Source organism: Blennius ocellaris, assembly GCF_963422515.1.
Source record: "Blennius ocellaris genome assembly, chromosome: 5".
NCBI lineage: Eukaryota > Metazoa > Chordata > Actinopteri > Blenniiformes > Blenniidae > Blennius > Blennius ocellaris.
The window spans coordinates 17,695,323-17,717,231 of NC_137654.1; the positions used below are offsets into that span (position 1 = coordinate 17,695,323).

General features: G+C 40.0%; 1 protein-coding gene across 1 annotated transcript; it reads right to left on the bottom strand.

Annotated features, from left to right (window-relative positions):
• Positions 1-1,783: 1,783 nt before the first annotated feature.
• Positions 1,784-9,852, bottom strand: ccn5 (cellular communication network factor 5). Its single transcript, XM_080496465.1, has 5 exons — positions 9,721-9,852; positions 8,247-8,463; positions 7,000-7,248; positions 4,906-5,147; positions 1,784-2,315 (listed from the first exon to the last, which is right to left on the bottom strand). The coding sequence occupies exons 1-5, from the start codon at positions 9,781-9,783 to the stop codon at positions 2,028-2,030; spliced, it is 1,059 nt and encodes a 352-aa protein (XP_080352591.1). The 5' UTR covers positions 9,784-9,852; the 3' UTR covers positions 1,784-2,027.
• Between the last annotated feature and the right edge of the window lie 12,057 nt (positions 9,853-21,909).

Consider the following 21,909-nt stretch of genomic DNA (forward strand, 5'->3'; position numbering starts at 1 on the left):
GTCTGTGTTACCGGTGCTTTTGTGCTTCCTCCAAAACACACTCATGATATTATCACAGATTTAGGAAACACTCCAATTAATTATTTCAGAATGAACATCTTGGATAAAACAAGAAGGGAAGTGTTTATTTTTATTATAACATGTACATTTTACATGGATAGACTCTTGTTGAAATTAAATACTGTATGAATCATTTTGTTTTTATTATTGGAACAAGTGCTTATTGTCTGTTTGCATTAAATAGTCTGCATTTATAGTCCTGCTCTTTTCATGGCAAACATGCAATAGATTAAAAGTTCATAAAAATATTCACAGTGACTTAATATAGCTTTCACTTTCACTATAAAAGTAAATAACTAACATGAGTAATGCAGCTTATTGGCTATAGATACGACTTAGATGATATCTGTAGATGTAAAAATACTGGAAGTCGAACATCCAACATTATTTACTATTTGCGCAGAATGAGTGTGAGTTTCGAGTTAATCAGATCATCAAACTTTATTCTGATTGAATGAGAGGTTGCAGCTTAGCATTGCTTATATTTCAAATACATTTATTTGATGTGTTTTGATCACCCATAAATGTACTACATGTATCCCCCACAACAATGATGAAAAGGGGGCTGCTTGGAAAGTGGGGTGATGCAACCTGGCAGTTCACACCTCAAATATGATCTTAGTGAAAGAAGACACTGGGATTAAGAGGTCTTGAAATGATGAGTAACATTTGTTCTTATCTCAGAAATGAATCTCCTTTCTGTACATTAAAGCTAAGATGGTCAAAGCATTAAATGTTAACTGTTTGTGGGTTGCCATGTTGGTTCTCTTGGTACTGGTTTTGCTATGCTCTAATAATCTGCAGGAGTATTTAAGCCCCCTGTCGGTGAAATATAATCTGCTGTAACTGAAAGAAAACCCTGTGAATACCAAGAATGCAAATATGTGTGAAAGTAAGAATTAGCTATGATAAACATTTCCCCTATTAAAATGAAGTCATCCCCAACAGAGGGGCAAACAGTGTAAAACTATATTACATAACAGATTAAACTGAAGAACCTCTACACCTGCTACATACTATGTACTGCCCTTTCATCAAACAGCTTCATACATTAATAGTGCTCTCCCACTTTGTTTCACGCCCAATTTTATGTAGATGTTTCATCAGAAATACAAGATTAGTGATGTCATTACTTATTAACAAGAGGAAAACATGTATTTCAACCTGATATTTATGAATGCTGATGAAATAAATCGATGAAGAAATATATATGTACAAGACAATGATATAATCAGAAAAGAGGAATTAAGAAAAAGTACATTTCATTGGAAGGAGAATACGGGACACACAATACAAACATGTTTTCACAACTGCCTCAAATTATTTACAACATAACAAATACATAAGTGCAACATTTTGCATAAAGAGACACGCATATAAAACTGTACAAGTTAAAAGTGTCATCACTCACAATGAACAACATCCGTCAACACAAAGGTTGGAGTCATTGTAGGTTGCTTGGAGTAATTGTTGCCACCAGAGTTACAACCAGTAATGAAATCCACCAGCACGGTGCATGATTCAAATAAAGACATGAATATATATATATATATATATATATATATATATATATATATATATATATATATATATATATATATATATATATATATATATATATATATATATGTATATATATATGTATATATATATGTATATGTATATATATATATATATGTATATATATATATATATATATATGTATATATATATCTTATGGCCAAATAACTTCACTGATGTTACATAGTTCCCCGTGCTGCAGTATGAATGAGGTGTAAAATAGTGCAGACAGTCTGTCAGAGTTTGTGAAGATCAGCGTTCGTCACAACGCAGTCACAGTTTTACATGTTTCTGGATGAATCCTCTCGCCGATACTTCAGCTTTCTCTCCATATTCAGTGAGTAAGTGACTGGAGCGTCTCAGTGAGTCAGTGGTCAGTGGTCAGTGTCCGCTCGTCGGGAGTCCGATCAGGGCCTGTACCCCCACAGAGCGGGGTTGGTGAACGGTGCATAGGGGCAGTTGTTGTGACACACACATGAATGGATCATCATCACGGGCCGCTGCAGCAGTCTGCCGGTGTGGCAACGGAAGGTCACCTCAGCGGTGGTGGTCTGGTACGGTGTGCAGCACCGGGAGTCGGTGCACTGTCCGCAGTACACCAGGCGGTAGGCCCGAGTGCTGTAGCAGCCCTGGTGCACGAGTCGGATCGGCCCTGGTGACGTATAACTGGCCTGGCAGTGTCCCTGCTGTCCCCACTGGGAAACATCATACAGAGGCAAAACACACATGTAAATAAGGACCCAGGGTCAAAAAATTAAAGCAATTATTTGATGAAGGGTTTTGCTGCACATGCAAGGGATGCAATACAGGTCCAACACGTGAAGATCTGAGTGAGTTTTCCTCTGCATGGCTGTGCTATGAAGCCTCGGTTCTGACGAGTATCACATGCTACCAACAGCCTCACCCCCGGAGGGTGGTCAATACAACATAAACAATCATTGCACTTCCTCAAACCTTCCTGGAGGATACGTAGCTGCAGGCCACTGCCACAGCAGAGCTCACTCACTCCTCAGGCAACTTGATGAGTCATGATTGCCTGGTATTGTGAATGTGAGTGTACTGAAGATGGATGGATGTTTTATGTATCGCCAAAAGTATTTGCTCAGCTATCCAATTCATTCCATTCAGGTGTTCCAATCACTTCCATGGCCACGGGTGTATGAACTCAAGCAGCAAGGCATGCAGACTATTTCTACAAATATTTGTGAAAGAATGGGCTGCTTTCAGGAGGTCAGTGAATTCCATCATGGAATAGCGATGAGATGCCACCTGTGCAAGTCCAGCTGTGACACTTCCTTGTTACTAAATTTTCTACAATCAACTGTTAGTACTATGACAACAAAGTGGAAGCCATTGGGAAGAACAGCAACTCCGCCATTAAAGATCACAGAGTGGCATCAGCAACTATCTAACTATTGCAAATTAAGCTTTAACAACGTACATGTGTAATACTGCAGTCTTTGACATTTAGATAATACCCGTTTTAGCGTTAAAGTGGCAGCAATGAGCACCCAGCTTGTTTCGCCCCAGACAGACCGTCTTCTCTACCATTTTTCTTGGGTTGGGCAAAGGTTTTAAGATGAATTTTAATCTATCCATCCATTTTCTATACCACTTTATTGAGGGCCACTGGATCCAATCTCAGTTTATTATTGATGAAGGCAAGATACAAGATCACCAGTGTCCTTCACAGTGCAAATGTAAACGTTACAGCCTAAAACTTTAAAGTTTTCCTTGAGGTATTGCATTCCCACAAACTGGATATACATGAGGTTACACTGAATGTAAGTAGTGCCTAATAATGGACATTTTGGTGAAATCTGACAGGAAAACAACAGAACACACATGCAACAATACCTTAAAACTTCAACCAGCCACTCAGATATATACAAATTGGATATTATTTTCATGTTTTACTGAAAAAATTGTTTCTGAATTGCAAAATTTCTGCCATTACATGTAGGACCAAGAGTTAAGTTTTGCTTCATTCTTCAACTTGCTTTTGTGGCATGAGCAGAGCTGAGTGTGTGGGTTGTGTCTAATAACTATTTTTCTGACTATTCACCCTACAAATGCATTCTCCTTACAATGATTCATTCATTGTGGAATCATTCAAAGTGGAAATATTCCAGCTTTTTTGTATGGGTTCTTGTCAGAAAAGATTAGCTACAATAAGACATAACCCAATAAACACAACTTTCCTTTTTATGGTGCTTGTGACCACTAAGATGTAGTTTGGGGAAGATTTTTTATAGCATATAAAAGATAAATATGGTTATGGTTAGGCAACAAAAACACAGGTTGAAGTAAAGAAAAAGAGTATGTTTAGGGTTAATTAAAGCAGCTCTAAAGGGAATCCAATGCAACACACTTTGTGCTTTGTGTAGAATAAACCAGTAATTACAAGTAAAGCTGGGCTTTAACAAAAGAAAGAAGCAAAAGTGAAGTATTCTATAATTAAAGTCTCCACTTTTTTTTTCTTTTTTACTGAGCAGTTTGAAATATCTACAAGCAGCTGTGCCTCTGAGATTAGTGTGTAGTGTCGTGAAGGTTTATTGGCCTGTTCTCACATCTGTTTTGTGGTTTTATTCTCCAGATGGTTTCTCCAGATAAGCGCAAATGTTCAGTTTCATTTCACACTAACGTGAAACTGACTGTCATTATGATGTGAAAATGTCACAGGTGTTGCACAATTACGAGGGGCATGCAACAGCAGGCAGGAGCAAAAACCATTGATATTTTGTTTTTCACATCGATCTCTGCTTTATATTTGGGACCAAATTATCTGAGCGTCACTCAGACTAATTAGTAATTGTTCATTATTACATTATTAGCTGGAAAAGTGAATAACACTTCCATCCAGTGGTGCTCTTCTCCCATCAACAGATGTATTTTAATGTTTCTTCTATATACAATGGGTTAAACCAATCAAATGCTATTGAAGTGACTATTGAATATATGATGGAAAGCTGTGTCACAGTAATCTATTTTTGGCAACAAATGCAGAATTTCCCTGACAACCACTTAAAAAGTTGGTGTTTCAAATTGTACACTCGATGCACTCAGGTCAACCTCCCTTCTGATTGTGTTTTTGTATCCCTTATATGTCATCGCAGAGGTTAGGTTACAACCAGAAATAATCCCATTTTTAAGTAAGTAAGGAGGAGAAAGTACACCATATTGTTCAAATAAATATTCAAGTAATATACATATAACTCGAACAACCAACCATGCAGTTGTTACTTCACACCTACACATATATTATAAGTAAAACTCAGAGCTCACCACGGGTTTCCTGGGTGTGGGCTGAACAGGATGGCAGGGCCGCACTTTACAAAGTCGGGTCTCCATCTGCAGTTTACAGGCCGGGTTCTGATTGGAGACCCTGGTGGAGACGCCCGCACCACAGCTCTGGGAACAGGAACTCCACTGGGTGCTCTTCTCCGTGCAGGTGGGGAGAGTTGGGGCCAGCGTCCTCAGAGGGTGGCCTCTCGGCAGAGCCGGCCACAGCCTGTCCGGTCTCATGGCTGAAAGGAAAGTAGAGGGAACAAAACAAGACTTTAAGAAAATGTTGTGTCCTTATTGAGTCCAAAATACTGAATATAATGCTACATCGTGGTAACTTAGCTACTGTATGGAGGAATAGTATTGTATTGTAAGCTGCAGATACCATATTGCATTGTCTTGCTTAATATAACCATAGATGTACAAGATATAGTGTGTATTTTCAATTGTAGTGGATATAAGAAGTCTGCTCCAAACTCAATATTTACTCAACAGCTAGAAATATCACAAACAATGTATTTAATCATTTTATACAGCTTTATTCCACCCGAGGTTGTGACGGCTGGACCAAATCCCAGTGGAAGCTGAAGTAGCTGGAGAAAGTCCTATATATGCACATATGAACATGCAAACTTTGCTAGAAGGTAACAGGTTAGATGCAGTATTACCTGCCACTCTGACTCGTATTAACTGCAGTATCTAATCTGTCCACTGAGGGTCGCACTCTTCATAACAGAAGATTATTTAATGCACCATTGAAGCCCCAAACTGAACAGCAGAACCCAATGATTCTGGCAGCCAAACATATATCTCTGAACTCATTCAGTACTATGATGGGCTTTCTGAGGTCTCACGCGATTACAAAGAGTTACCCTGATCAATTGCTTTGCATGTTTAAAAACAAACCTCAAAGCAATGTGTCCTCCCACAGCTAACATGTACAAGTCATATAATCAGCTCATGTTCAGGCGCAACATCGTGGATTTTTAATTCACGAACAAAATGTTCCCTTGCTGCTCTCATGATGGAGTTCGACTCAGACACTGTTTGAACTTCCAGATGTTTTTCGACTGGCTTAATTTCCCGAACAACCCGTCTCATGCAAAAACACGCACACACTCCTCCTTTAATAGAGTAACGTAATCCCTGCACCGCTTCATTTGTTTAATTGTCACACAGACGTGGTTGCTGTTATGAAACTAAGAAACACAGTCCCAAAAAAATGTGGCTTGTATTTGGACTTTGGGAGTTTTCCTTTGGCCAGACACACCCCAGTTTAATACAGAAATGCTCCAGTAAAAACTTCCAGACATGACCACCAGTGACAAAGCTTATAAAAATGAACAGAGGGTGATGTTACATATGGACTGATCATCAATGAGCAACTGAAGTTCGGAAATCCAGTCATGCTTTACATGGAAATACATCTGGCCGGAGCTGCCAGACACTGAAAAATGTGTTGTAAATATCCAGCTCTGATGTCAGGGTGGATGTGAAGGGAACATTTGGGGAAGTATTTAGTTTCTTGGAGTTTTCATAAGATGTGAAGTCACAGCCAGTCGTCGTTTTGTCTTGGACTCATGTCTGGAAACAAATGGAACCTCTATCACTGCTGTGTCTGGCAGTCGCCAAATCCTTTTGGGACTTTGGACTGTCAGGGATTCAAGGCTGGAGTGTCAAAGGAACCACATGAAGTGATGGAGCCACTTGGATAAATGCCGAAACCTCTTACAAGACACATGAAGGAGTCCAGTCGACCTGATTGCTTTGAAATTGATTGGTTGAAAGATCAGCTTCACCTGCGCCACAGGGCCCGTAGTCAGGGAGGATGGGGCACACGTGCAGATGTGCTGAATGTATTACATGTCCTGGCACCAGTAATCTGTGAGTAACTGTAGAAAAACCTTCAACAAATGAACTATATTTAACTATCCTGGCATGATAGGCTTGGTGTTTTGGGTTATAAAGGATATACATTCATTTCCCCCAAAAGACAATATTGCGTATAGACACATAAGTTCTTGTTATATTTTTCAGCATCCGTGGGTCAGAAACTTACTTTAAAATATCAACATATGCATCTCTATGGTTTACCTGTGATAGCATCCTTGATGACAGTGTTATCGAGGTTTTCACACACCCACTCCCTGCAGCACTTCCCTGGCAGCCGGACGAGTTGTGGGTTGGGACAGTCCGGAGTGGGAAAGCGGATGTTGGCGGGACAGGTGGGCACACAGCTCACTCCTCCACCTCTGCAGCGGCAGTACGTGTCGCAGGAGGGCTGAAAGGACTGACCCTCCTGGTACGTGATGCCGTTGACTTCGCAGCCCAGATCCTCCTGACCTGTGAGGAGCACAGAGGTCGTCTTTTACTGTAGTGTAATGAATTTTAAGTGAGACGTCTCTAGTTTGCCGAATTTGCTAATTTATGCATCCCTTACTGTTTTTTCCAACCTCACTGTGGTAAGTGGATGGTATTCACAGAATGCTTTATTCAGAAGTTATACCAACGTGCTGCTCTTGTCGGATTTCAGAAATTTGACAAAATCACAAATACAGCTATTTTTGGCCCCTACTTTAATTGCTACCTGGCAGTCTTCCTAACTGATGCATTCAGCATAAACAACACCACGCTCGAGAGTCACACTGTCAGCACAATCCCAGTGATCTCGACTATAGTTCAGGTTTTAATCTTAGGCCCAAGTTATCTCATGAATCACATTAGGGGAGCTTTTAATTCCACTTTATGTAATACGACAGACGTACTCAAATAATGTAAAGGTTTAATGTATCGTCATGTTGCTCGCGACCTTGTATGTTAATACACTACAGTATATCTCTTCTACTTTAAAACAAAAAATAGCTCCCACACTACTGCTCACCTGCTACTTCCTATTAATGAGGGAAAGTTAACCAGGAAGTGAAAGAATTAAAGAAAAAGGTCAGGGGAGGGTTGCAAAGTGGCATTCAATAAGAGAAGTGTGAGGACACAGGAGTCGCTGTGCCTGCTAATGGTTATGTAGCTATATGAGAAAGCAGAAAGCAGGCCTCTCTCCTGGGAAACTGCTTGTTTTTCAATCTACCAGTGTTGTCGCTGCAATCTATCATGCTGAAAGGGCAGTCATTACAGGAAATGTGTCAACAGCAGCCCTGGAAATAAAAGTTGAAAGGTTTTGGACTTCTGGCGGCTCACTGCCACCCAACAGGCTTTTCCCGCTCAGTCGAGGAGACATTGAGCTGTTTACGTGTGTCGCACTCATGCAAACTGGCCGAGAGGATCTGTTTTATCCCTGCAGACACATTGGCCGGCTGGAGCGTTTGCTTGTCTGAAGAAACACTCACTGACACACTCCCCGGGGTCTCCTGGGAAGCTGGCACTGTAGTCGCACTGCAGTCCTTTCTGGGCATCGCAGGGGAACATCTCCGTGCAGGACTCGCCTCGCTGCCGAGCACACACCTGGCAACATCGGCAGCCGTCCAGCACCAGGGGGACTCCTGTGGAACACTGAGGGGGTGGACCGGGGCAGAGGCATGGTCTGTCACACAGCTGGCACAGCACCTAGAAGAAAGAAGAAATTCCATGCCATTGTTAGGGAGCGCAAAACAAGAAATGTTCTGTTTTGGGGGGGTGGTCTACTAATAGATCACTTTTGAAGGCTGCAGACTTGAAGACTTGATCCATATATACACATATAGAGACCCCAGTGCTTCCCAACCTTTTTTCAGCCAAAGCTGAAAATACATAGATTTAGTCCAAAAAAAGATCTCTCCTCTCACTGATTTACCAAAACCTTACTCTGCAGCCAAACAGTGTCAGACACGCCCACTTTCATGAATATACAAAAGCAAAAACCAAGCAAAACACAAGATGATACAGTGTGTTTTCCATCCACAACACATGGATTTTGTTTATTTTATTTTAGACCACCCTTCTTTGGAAAGCCACATGAAACTTTGAAGGAGTGCAAGTATCTGTTTTTAAAAGAGATGGGTGCTCCTAACCTGTTCTGTGATTTCTGCCCTTAACTAAAGAGGAAACACACTGGGAGAGACGAGGACATGGGAAAACAAATCCTACTATTATGAGAATGTGCATGAGTGGCAATGAGGCTGCATTAGAATCTAACAGTCAGGACAAACCACTGTTTCCAATTACATGATGGAGCCAAAACGTCGGAGGAGAGTCTCAAAGAATCTCATTAGTGCTTTTTAACAAAGTCAATAAATACTAGTTTTACACACAGCTGGGACATTACACATCTTTGTTGTTTTATCATTATCAACGAGCAATGATCCGATATTACAATAACAATGTTTAAAAAAAAAAAACACAAAAAAAAAAATCTTGATCATTTGCTATTGTTTATGACGAAATTATACTTTTTTTTTTTTTTATTTACCTTAAATTGCATTTTTTTCCCCCAAAATAATTTTGGTTTGTTTTTTGTGAGGAATAACGATAATGACCAGTCATGCCATTGTAATGTCCCAACCACTTCTGATAAATTCAACATTAAATTCACCATTAAAATAGAAAGTAATCCGCAGGGCTGAAGCTATAATAGTTCAATTGCTTCTCTCAAATCTCATTTTGCATCACAAAAAGTAATGTGATATTTTACTTGTGACATTAAGCTAAATAATAAATTCCTATTCTTAATAGTACAATGAATGAATGAATGAATGAATGCACTCTGGTCTATGGTTTCTTCTTTTACAAAAGATCATAAGATCAAGCAACAACTTACGTCCTCTGTGGCACACATCAAACGACAACTATTTCAATCTTATAAGAATAAGAAAGGTCCGGCCTCACCTGTGTAGCCACACTCAGCAGTACAGCCAAAGCCATCATACAGTCACATAGTAGTCGCTCCATGAGTGCTTGTGTTGCCGTCTCCCTGACCTGTGTGACGGTGTGGTGCGACCAGTGCAGCTGTTTGCTCACTGCTCATTCTTGTGCCTGCTGACATTTATAAAGTCTGGACTCTGATGTCACGGGCTGACTACCGTGTAAACAGTCACTGGACCGGCATTAGAAATGTTTCACATTCCTCCTCCCTGCTTGCCCATTTCCACTTCCAAAAAGACACACACACACACACACACACACACACACACACACACACACACACACACACACACACACACACACACACACACACACACACACACACACACACACACACACACACACACTCCTCCACCAACGACTCTTTTCCCTCTCCTCCCTCTGGTTCTAGTCTTGTGGCGTTCCAAGTTTGCACAGCTTCACATGAGCTAAGCAGAGAAAAATACATTAGCCATGTTGTCTGTAAGTCAAATAACTTCCAGGACCTTTGTGGTGACAACTCTGATTTAAGTAGAGGAGGTTTTATCCAGTTGATGTTTTCACAAGCTGCTGGTCGGTCCGATATAGCAGCTGAACTTCAGAGGAGGACGGATATAGAGTGGATCTTTCCACTATTCAATATTTCATCACAAAACCCCAAAAATGCTTGTCAAACCCCCGTGTGCCTGAGGCCATACTCAAAGGAAAGTTAATCCCTCTCTTTCCTTTGACTATCCTGCTGTGAGTACAACATGTCTGGAGCTAATGGGAACTGGAATCATGGGGATCTCCCATTCACCACAGGAAGATCCCTGCCTTGAGGATTGTCCTGTGCGGAGTTTGGAGGTTCTCCCTATTCAGTATGCGTGGATGGGTTTTGACCAAAACATACATTTGAAGTTAATTGCTGACACTAAAATTGCCTGCAATGCAGGAACGTGAATGTAAATGTGTTAGACAGTGTGCTTCAGGGTGGACGCTGTCTTTGTCCATCGTGAGCTGGGATCAGCTTCAGCCCCCAGAGACCTGAACTTGGATAAGCTAGAATGGAAGAGCAGATGAAAGGATAGACGAACATGTACACAAACACAGAAGACACCATTGTTCAGACATAACATTACCTCAGTTTTGAATAGGTACAACAAGCATGGTGATGGAGATAAAAAATGTTTAAAAAAAGACTAACTGTACACTGGGTATTTACAGTAGTCAAACAATGTAGCACATTCAGACTGCAATATACTTTGTGGACATATCTCTTGGATGTGGGAGAACTGCTTATGGATATGCACTAAAAGATGGCACCTGCTAACTGGAAAGTAAACAGCCCACCATCACGAGGCGGTCTCCCTGTGGATGAACAGCGCTACACTCTACTGGTCTCTTTGTTGAAGGAAGAAAGAAAGAAAGTCACTAAAAGTCAGAAGTAAGCAAACAAACAAATGTTTAATCATATTGTGAGCATTGGCGACAAACATGGCGAAACTCTTAAATATACAGAACAGACGTGTTGTGGCACAACGATGCATACGGAATACTACAGCAAGACCACTGTGGCTACAACATTCCTGGACCTCAACACTGCAGAAAGAGCTCCTGCAGTCACTGAAACAAAAAGCAAGCTATTCAATGCAGAAGGAATTCAGTCAAGAGCAACACTAGATTCCTGAATGTCAACATGAGCCATTTCTCACAGATCTGGGTGGGCAGGAAGGACGTCCAGCAAAGAGTTATAAATAGAAGGAGACAGACAGAAAGATAGAGAAGAGGAAAGTATGCATGTCCCATGCAGGTGGGCTCCAGGTGGTCTGCCACTAGAGATACACTGCAAAGCTTGAAATTCAACTTTCTTTAAAAACAAAACAAAAAAAATAATCTATGCTTTCTTGACCGCCACCATGTGTTTTCACTGCTCTCCAAGAACGACGGCATGTCGTGGAGGATTGTAATGCAGTATGTTAAAGCTCTATGACTTTTAGCAGTGTTTAACACCTCCAGATCTCATATGAAACAATAAGCTTTGATTTGTTAACTTTGCATATGTGGGCAGAAATTGTTGTTGTTCAATTTGCTTATAGGATGCAGGAGATGTTGAGTACCTGCAAAGAATGGTCAGATTTTTTTTTTTGTTTGATCATCTTTGTTAACAGGGGGCCAAATGGTGACCAACCACTTCAACGTCAAATATATATTTGGAATTCTGGCAACAAATCTCATGGGGGGGGGGGATCTTTTTCAACGCAACGCAGGAATTACATAGTATCTCCATCTGAAATGGGTTCTAAATGTGATCCAAATTACATTATTCAAAAAATTCCTCCTGTTCAAGGTAATGGAGGGAATCTGAGCTCAGAAAAGGTGAATGCAGGTTACGGCTGGAAAGGTGCCAGTTCATCAATGAGCAAACATGGAGATGGACAGTCGAAGACGATTCATATTGACCAGAAAGAGGACATGAAAACATCACTCAAAAGGCCCAATACTTGAACCCATTATGAATTGATTTGATCAGTGGTCTGATTTAACAACTATAGCACAAAATATATATATAGTATATATAATATAAAAGATTAGAAAGGATTAATACTTCTTTATTAATCCTTCATCCCTTTGCTTCATCTGTATACCAATCTGGCTTGAAAAGAAGGATACTGTCAAAGGCAGCCACTATCAGTTAAATCATACTTGTACCTGCCAATGCAAACGTAGACAGGCTAAAAGGGCTGGACACATTTTCCAGAGCACGCAGATGTTGGAAAGTTCCCAGACAGTAAGTACCACCCTCACTGACAGTGGACCCTGTAGTACTGTACAATGACCTCCATTCAGTTTGCACGATTATTGTTTAGGTATGTGAGGGTATGCAGGAAAACTCCATTGGATTCCTTGCTGATTTACAAATGCAAAAAAAAAAAGGCAGGGTGAGAAGAAATGAAAATATTTGTCCTTTTAAATGTTAAAAGAGAGGGAATTCATTGATCAGAGTGCTGAAAAGCCTCTGCCAATGGTCAAAGTGGGAAAAAAAACCGTGTAGCACATGTTTCAAACCGTCCAAGAACCCGAGAATCCCTGGGAGTGGGGGCGGCCTAAAATAAAACGGAGACTTAGACTGTTGTAATCACACAAAAGTTATAACATTCCATAATGACATTTGCAGATGTGAAATTACACCGTTTGTAGTATTCCATACTACTTGTGGCAATAATATGCTGCTTATTTGTAGTCTCATTGAACTTGCAAGGCTGCTTGTTATGTTTTGTGGTGGATATAATCTATAGGAGAGTAAGATTAGTATTATGACTGTTGCTGTCTGCACTATAAGTTTAACTCAGGTGCTGTATCACCACATCTTTAGTTTATAATTTGTTGTACAAAATTCTCTACCATCCAGATTATAGAGCGTCCCCAAATAACTAAACTTAATCCAGGTATGTCCACATTATCAAGTTTTTTCTCATTAACAAGTAATTTTCAATTTCTTATGTTGCACTGGTCATATTTACCTTGTACACATTATACATTCACAGTAGCAGGTTCCTATTAAACGTTCCAACTTTCTAACTAATTGTGTGTGAATAACATCTGAGAAACTGAGTTCGTCTCTCAGCCGACCTTTTCTGCTCTGTATTAAACATGGAAACTATGAATAGATAAAACATTTTACAGATGGGATTATGATGATTTGTCCATTATTTGTGCAGTTTATCTTCATGATAAATTATCTTTCAAATTGTGGAACAATCAAAGTTTACACATGTCTTACAGGTACTTCCCAGAGTTACTCATTTGAGTAGAACTGGAATAGAGTCTCCTCTTTTTTCTTATGTCATAAAATTGATCTGTTTATTTGATGGTTGTATTGTTTTGTTGATTGATGTTTTTAATAAAAATCTATAACATCCATCCGTCCATCTTCCATAAAGCTTAACACCCGAGCAGGCTCGCTGGGTGCCAGAGTCATCCCAGCTTGCTATGGGCGAGGGCAGGATACACCCTGAACAGCTCGCGAGTCCATAGTATATTAATTATATTAGTATTTCTCTCAACTTCAGTTTTATATCCATTATGTTCACTTTCATTAGTTTATGTTAGTCTATGTCAGTTTTTCTTTGTTTAAGTGGTGAATTTGTCAAACACATAGTCTGAAACCTCCTATCAGTCCAAAAAAACATTCACTGGGGGTCCCTGAGCAAGACCCTCCGTGCTCCTTAGTTGTTCTTTTTAACAATAACATATATGTCCACAACTACTGAATAAATTGCTGCAGACATAAAGTCCCTCATCGAGGTTGAAGTACTAGTGAGTCTTTGTACGAACTCCGAGACAGACATGACAATGAGCCACCAATACTGAAGCAAAAGAAGGCAGGATGGAGGTTTGGGGTTGGGCGAGAGCCAAAGTCAGCAGTCTGTAACAGGCAGGGGGAAAAAAGGCTGGAAACAAAAATGGCTCAATCTGTTAGAGACCAAGGAAATGAATCGGTTGGCTATATAAGGAAGAAAGGTAAATAAGGAATCAAGGATAGGGGAGCAGGTGGTTGTTGGGAAATGAGCTGATCAAGACATGAAGGCTCTGGGTTACTGCAGGGCAGAGTTTAATGACTGAGGCTAATAGAATAAGACATTTAGTGGAAATGGAAAGTAGCATGAATGAATGACTAAATGAGTCAAAAGTGACTCCGCAGCTGTCTGTTGCAAATTACCTTCCAGCCCACATTAACATGGTACATTTTGTGGCTGTTTTGGGGAAATAGAAAGTCATATAACCATTGCAAGGGAGACAAATCGTTGACTCTCTGTCTGAGAGTATCATCAGTCCTGTTTCTTACTTTGTTTGGGGGAAAAAATGGCAAAACCATACTCAAAATATAACGGATGAGTCAGAATTAAAATACCAAAGTAAATGAGACATAATGGATGACATAACTACTGACTTCTCTGACCATAATGAATACGAATGAGGAAATAAACAATTACTCAAACACAGAACAAAGAAGCACTTTTCAAAAGGATTATGTAATACAGTCAATTTTAACTGAGTATCCAAACCTCACTCACAGTGAAAACTGCATGAATAAACAGACGGGAAACCAAACACACCATGGTTGTAATTGAGCCTAAATGAAAAAAAGTAGTAGAAGGAAGCTCTGATCATGACTGGAAGATTGTGTAGAACTACAATGTTATCTTTGTGAGTCGAACCTGCATTCTCACAAGTCATATGTTTCAGTTGTGTGACTATAAAGCCAGCAACAGTGAAAGCAATTTTATAAAAATGTGGCATGGATACCTTGGAAACTACTCTTTAGCTTTATTGATTGACAGGCTGGATTGGGTTGCACATAGTAGTTGTAGTCGTTCAGCTGAGTGTTGGCACTGGCGTGGTTCATGCTGGCAGATGTTCTACAATCTGGATGTTAGAACTTGTTGAAGAAATATTGATTCAGCCTCGATAAACTTCCAGCTTGCAGACCAGTAGCAGATAGAGAAGCTGATGCTTGTGCTGAAGCTAATATTTGACTTGTTTAGTGAGCGGCTCTGAACATCCTGAACTGCGTTTCAACGGAAGGATTAAGTAACAGGCCCACTAAAACTAGACAAATTGTAAGTCCAACTGTAATATTATGACAGTGATCAGTTACAGATAATAGGAATGCACCAATACCAGTATCAGGTGCAAAACGACACCGTGGACTCGTACCTGTGGTCTAAAAAGATTGTACTTCCCGTTGCATTCAGTGGCAGGCTGAAGGCGTGGATGGATGGAGGCTGTTAGAAGTAGTTTGCAGCAACAATACACAGCCTTTGCATATGGAGTGTGCAGTGCAGACCTGTTAGAATAGCACATATTACATTCTACAGTCTGTTATTGCACAGAAAAAGACTCCTGCGATATTTGGATCAGAGCATGAAATCCGGCCCCATCACCGCTCACCAGTGGGCCCGTTTGGAAAAGTGTTGCAGAGCCACTATTAATAAAGTATTGGTATGTGAACTTGTTAGTTAAAATATGTTAATTGCATTCTTTATCTACACACTTTAATTTTGATAAATGTGTTGTAACAACAAGAAAGAACATTTGAAACTTTATAGATTCATAATCGACCTTTACTATAGGCCAGGCTCGGAGTCTGTTCACATGGAAAAGTCAATAAATTGCAACACTGGAAGCTTACATTGTTATTGTTATTATTATTATTATCATCATCACTTTTGATTTTCATTTCTCAGTTCGACTAATCACCCAATCGCACAAGAACTTGATGTTTCATCAACACATTGTTAGAGTCAAGGAATGCAGGTGGACCAAAATGTGTTCTCATAGAGTTCCATAAAAATAGAAATTATTTGTATAATAAATTGTGTGGGGGATAAAAATCCAAAACAAAGCACCGGTAAACTTGAATCTTCCCAATATTGTTATTCGATTATGGGTGAGAACAAGACTCGGTTATCCCCTACACTTTAAATCTGTTCTTTTTTTTTTTATAATATGTTTTTGTAGCATGAACATTTGTTACCTCTCACAAACCCAGACAATGTTCAAGTCTGCCAGTTTGTGGGTTTGGGTGGTGCCAACACGCTGTGACTGATTTGAGTGAGACTCAGAATAAACAGGCTGCTGGCTGCAACAGCCACAAATAATACTCAAATCTTCTCCCAGGACAATATTTGACACACACTACATAAAATACAAGGCAGCGCCAAGAGCACACAGTAATTGGTGTCTGAGGTTTTGGCACCTCGTGTCACGAAAGCCTTTCCAAGGAATGGCCGGACATGTTTGCCAGATATGCAGGTATCGTTTCAGCGCAGCAGGCAGTTGAGCCAAAACGGCTGCTACAACCAGACATAGCAGAGCGAAGCACACGTGAGTTGCAGTCTGGTCATGATGTTGATTGTACAGAGTTAGACTTGACTCATTATTCCAGTAAAAAGGCCATAATGATGGGCATCGCCAGACCTAAACCACACCCAGGAGAGGTCACAGACCAAACTGTCCACCATTCAAAACAAATACTCAAACTGCCCTGTCTTGTCTGCTTCTCTTTGTTGTTTCTGCAGCTCAGGGACTTTCCTCATCAGACAATAGAGGATTTTCTGTTTTTCTTTCTGGCTTTTATATCAATCAGCAGAGCTATAAAACGGTTTAGTAAGAGAAGGAAGCTGCACTCATTGTCTAAGTTACATCTACGAATGCAGTGTCATCACAAATGTGTTTCCTCACTTTATTTTTTGGAATAAATAGGGGATGCCTGTGCTTCTATTTGTTCGGGTCAGCCTTAATGGTGATATGTGGAGGGCTGCATATTTTAGTTGGTGGTACACACCGTGACAAGTATGAGATTCACTGGCCCGACACATCCGGGGCTCCCTGACGCTCATAGTGACACAGGAAGAAATAGAAAAGGTGCACAGCTATTATGTCAATATACAACTGAAAGTGTAATAAGGAGTCTAAAAATACCCACACTGAAAAGAGACGTGGTCCCGTCAAAGACTAAGTATAGTAATTACCAGAATTCCACACACCCAAAAAGTCTGAAAATGTCCCAGAACTCTGGCAACAGAAAACCTGACACCCACAACACTGAAACTGAACCAACTGGTACGAACTTGGATCTAATAACAGGATTAAAATGTCAAGATCGATGCCTTTTTTGTTTTTGTCATACTTGGAAAAACAACAATAGTAGAGTAATGACAATCAATGGATATATGTACATTTTGAAAGGGCTTACGTGCATGCAATTGCTCTTTTGGAGATTTATCTTCGGTCTAACCATTTCCTGAGCCGAGCCTCAGGAAATGGTGGATGGATGTAGACAGATGGACTGATACACAGTTAAGAAGATTATGAAATTATGTTAAATCTTCCTTCTTGTCTATAAAGATTAAAAAAGTCTTGGGCCTGAATACATCTCAGAATCACTGGTAGAATATGAAACATCCAGACACGTGAGGTCCTCAGGAAGGTTTACGCGGTGTTCATAATGTCAGACGCAAACAAGGTGAAGCAGCACAAACTTCCTGAACACCCGAGGACTGCCGACATACTCACTTCTTTACATCAGGCCTGAACACATTATTGTTTGCTCTGGCTTTCCAATAATAAATGGATCATACTTTGAGTAGTTTTATTATCTTCATCTCAATAAACTTTATATTTGATTCATTATCTTTTTTGTGGCTTTCTTATTCTTAATCACATTATTTGAATGTATGTCCTTCATTTCTTTGTAACGCACTGTGAATCGCCTTGTGTCAGAATGGTGCTATAGAAATGATTTACCTTACCTTTCTTAATGTTTTTGTGCTTACAAGTACTAGTGCTCCTTCGCTTTCCCCTAATTTACACCAGCAGTGACTGGGATTTTTTTTTCTTTTTTATATTCATGTATGCATCTTCACTTTCCACAGCATCATTTCAGAAGACGAGCAGTTTGTGACATTTTTGTATTTTTACTTCTTTATTTTCATTTTGTTTTTGTGCCTCTAATGTCTGCCTTCTGGTTATCAGATATGAACTAGTTGGCATAAATTCACAGTGCATGAAAACTATTTATTGCATTCCATCACTTTTTCACATTATGCATATTGTGCAAGGTGATATTGTAATAACTGTGTGATATACCATGGAGCTTTAATAGATATTGATCATTCAAAATCATAGCTGCGTAACAGAATTATGATTTTCAATCCTTCAACAATTCCTAATCTTCTTTGTGTGATCCAACAACATGATGAAAAAATTATTTTGCTCATGAAGGGTTGAGTTGTGTCCTGGACATCAACAGTGTGTAAACACACTTAAATACACATGTATTCACACACTACTCTTCCTATCTGGATTTTTCAAGCTGTGGTTAGAATGTTTTCCCTAAAATTACGCCCGGATTCCCGGCATTCTAGCTCAGTGTGTGAAAATCCCACCGTGTTGCCACAGGAACACCCAGAGCAGGCGGAACAGACATCATCCCGACTAAAGGTCACCTCCTGACGTAGACGGGGCCGAGGTCACTGCCGTGTCTGCAGTGAAAAAGAAAGGAAAAGAGCAGCTCTGCCAGCCGCCCATTCACACCCACTCACCATGACAGCTGCACTGACAGACACATGAGCAAAGATAGAAACCAATGCCTGTGCATCATCTCATCCTCAGATGAAAAATGACCAGTGAAGCATTGCAGTTTTATATGTCAGTATATTTAAATCTGCTGTGGGAAAAACTAGACTTTTAGCAAATAAAACGTGGAACGATACAAATCTTTCTGTGATCATCCATTTACAGGGCAAAGAGAGATAGTAAGTTGGTGCAATGCCTTTCACCTTAATAACAGCAGAACATCAGATGATGGCTGAGCTGATTTGAACGACAAATGTTCAAAACAGTCACAATCATAAATAATGCAAATGTTTTGAGAAGTAGTAAATCATTTCACTCTCTACATTATTTATCAGTATGAACACATCTGTCGGCGTGTCCAATTATGAAACAATGTTTTTTCCCAAGCGCAAACATTTAGTATATTAGGGCCTTAAAGTCAATTAACCGTGGACGCATCTTTTTATACTGTGGAGGAAAACCTGAGTACCCGGTAGTTGAAGAACGCCACACTCTGCACACAAATAGGCCCTCAAGCTCAACCCGTGCATTGTCGCTATGATGCAGGAATGCTAACCACCAACCGCGAGAGGATCACCAGTTCAATGAAATATGTCAATATATATACAGAGTGGACTGACGACCTCACCTTGTCCTTTTTGCTGCACCATAAATTCCACCTTTGTGCTTAATTTCAAATGTCAAGACAAAGAAAGTTTGTGTATTCGACACCTGCTCAGCTCCACATTTCATTAGTCAATCACTTTGGAGCACTGTGAACAGCACCACACGCTTAAAATACACAAGACGTTTATGTATGCGAGTGTCTCCATTGACAGAACGCATGTCTATGAACTCATGTCAAGATCTCCTTCACATGCTGATTATTCATGTGCAATACCAAATACTAATAGGGAAAAATACTACACTAAGACAGTAAGGGGATAATATTTCAGTATAAATGGTGAAAACAATCGCAGACTAATACAACTATCACTAAATCCAGACATGTCTATTCTGTTTGTCCATGTAATTTATATCCATGAGGGCGAGCCTGTTTGAACATTGTATAACACTATGACTCTGTCTTCATTCAGCGACTCAGGTGGAGCTTGCATGATAATAAAGATCTTTTAAATATCTTGTGTTTGCAGCTGTCAGCAGTCTGTATCTTTCCTTTACCTGAACTTAGTGACAATCTGAACTAAAAATATTCCCATGCTCGGAAGTGGCTGCCTTCATGAATCGCCATCTTGTTCTGTATTTATTTGTTCTGGTTTATTTTTAGTAACTGAAGCTAGAAATGGATGTTATGTTGGTTTAGGTGTGTCAACAAATGCTGCTGGAATATTTTTACTGTGTGCTTCTGCAATCGGCTGCACACAAACAACCATGGTGAACCCCGCTCCTGCCCAGAGGGGCAGACAGCTGATGAGATAGAAGTATATGAAGCCCTGCGTTGTTTGTTTGGGGTTTTATTCAGGAAAATCTATCCTCCAAAAACAGCGCAGAAGAGAATGAGACAAAGAACCATGCAAGCAGTTCAGTGACGCTGAAGTCCAGAACAGTGAAGCTTTGGACTAAATGCAAACATCAGCATCCCATGTGCAACAGTCATAATGTTACTGTGCAAGTCCCCCTCTGTTGTTGGACGGAGAACAGACCAACTCCGACATCTGGTGTCCATAAGCGGCATTACAGTTTTATCATGCTGCATCTCTGCAGAGCAAAACACAAGCATCCTTGTCCTGGCCTGTGGGTCTTTAATGTTGTTGTTTTTTTTAATATCATCAAATAAATGCTACATTTGGGTCAACTTCTGTTCATGTTATTTGTTGACTTTTTGAGAGGTATACAGATGATACACAGTCGGATTACTATTGCAACAACACACCATTCATTGTATCCCTGTGGTAACTTCTCTGACCGCTCCTGCTTAAAACCCAGAAAGTGAGAAGAATCTTACACTGACCCCAGTTGACTATGGGCTGAACTCATTCTCATTCCAGGACGGACCACATTTCCTGTGTTTTCTCTGGTTACTTTACACAATCCAAACACATGAATTAAGTAAGTAAGTAAGTTAGTAGTAGTAGTAGTAGTAGTAGTTATAAGATGGGAGGATTTTGGTTAACATGGTATAAAATACATCATCAGTCATTCAGCTCCAAGTTGCACTTGGTCCTGAGCCTGAAGACTGGAGGATAATAACTAAAGTTAGGGGGCCCTCTGGTTGGTAAACTAAGAATTGAATGTAAGTACAACTTGTAGTTGATAACCCGCACAAATCAGTCATTGACATATTTGAATGAAGCCAAGAACTTAGGGTCACCAGAACTAGATTAGATCCAGGATGATACCTGGTGAGGTCACGACAGGACAAACACAGAGAGACAATAACTTTGTAACCAACCATGTTAAACAATCATCAACAAAATGTGGCATTTTGGTATAAACACCCATTCACTCTCTACATGACTTTAGATAATCCATGCTCATGGGTCTGTCCATCACGAGTTCATTACAGGCCAAACACACTGACAAACACACCGCCACACACACTTACACTCACCTCTACAGGCAACTGAGAGGCTGATTTACTCAAATCTTAAAGCGCGGAAAATCACTTGGTGTCCTGATCTTTATTCCATCGGACAGTAAATAAAATGTTCTATACAGTCTCAATTTAAGGGGCTGCTTTTATAACATTCAACCAAAACGTGACTTTATGGCCCCATAAAAAAAACTGCAAGCACGAGTGAAACCAAGGCAACCAGATATTACCTGCCTGTTCCGGCCACTCATTTTACAATTCACCTTATCTTTCTGTAATGGCGGCACTCATTGTACTATAACGAGAACATAATGGACTTGCACAAGAAATAAAAAGCCAAGAGAGAAAAACATTATTTCTTCAGAATAGTATACTTGGTGGTTCTGATTGGCAGAGACGAAAAGGAATGTTTGAGGAGATTAAACAAACAAATGAACAATAGTGAATAGTGACAAATAAAACATGACGGACATAAAGAAGACACCCTCATTGACATTTGCGTTCACTTATTTTTCACA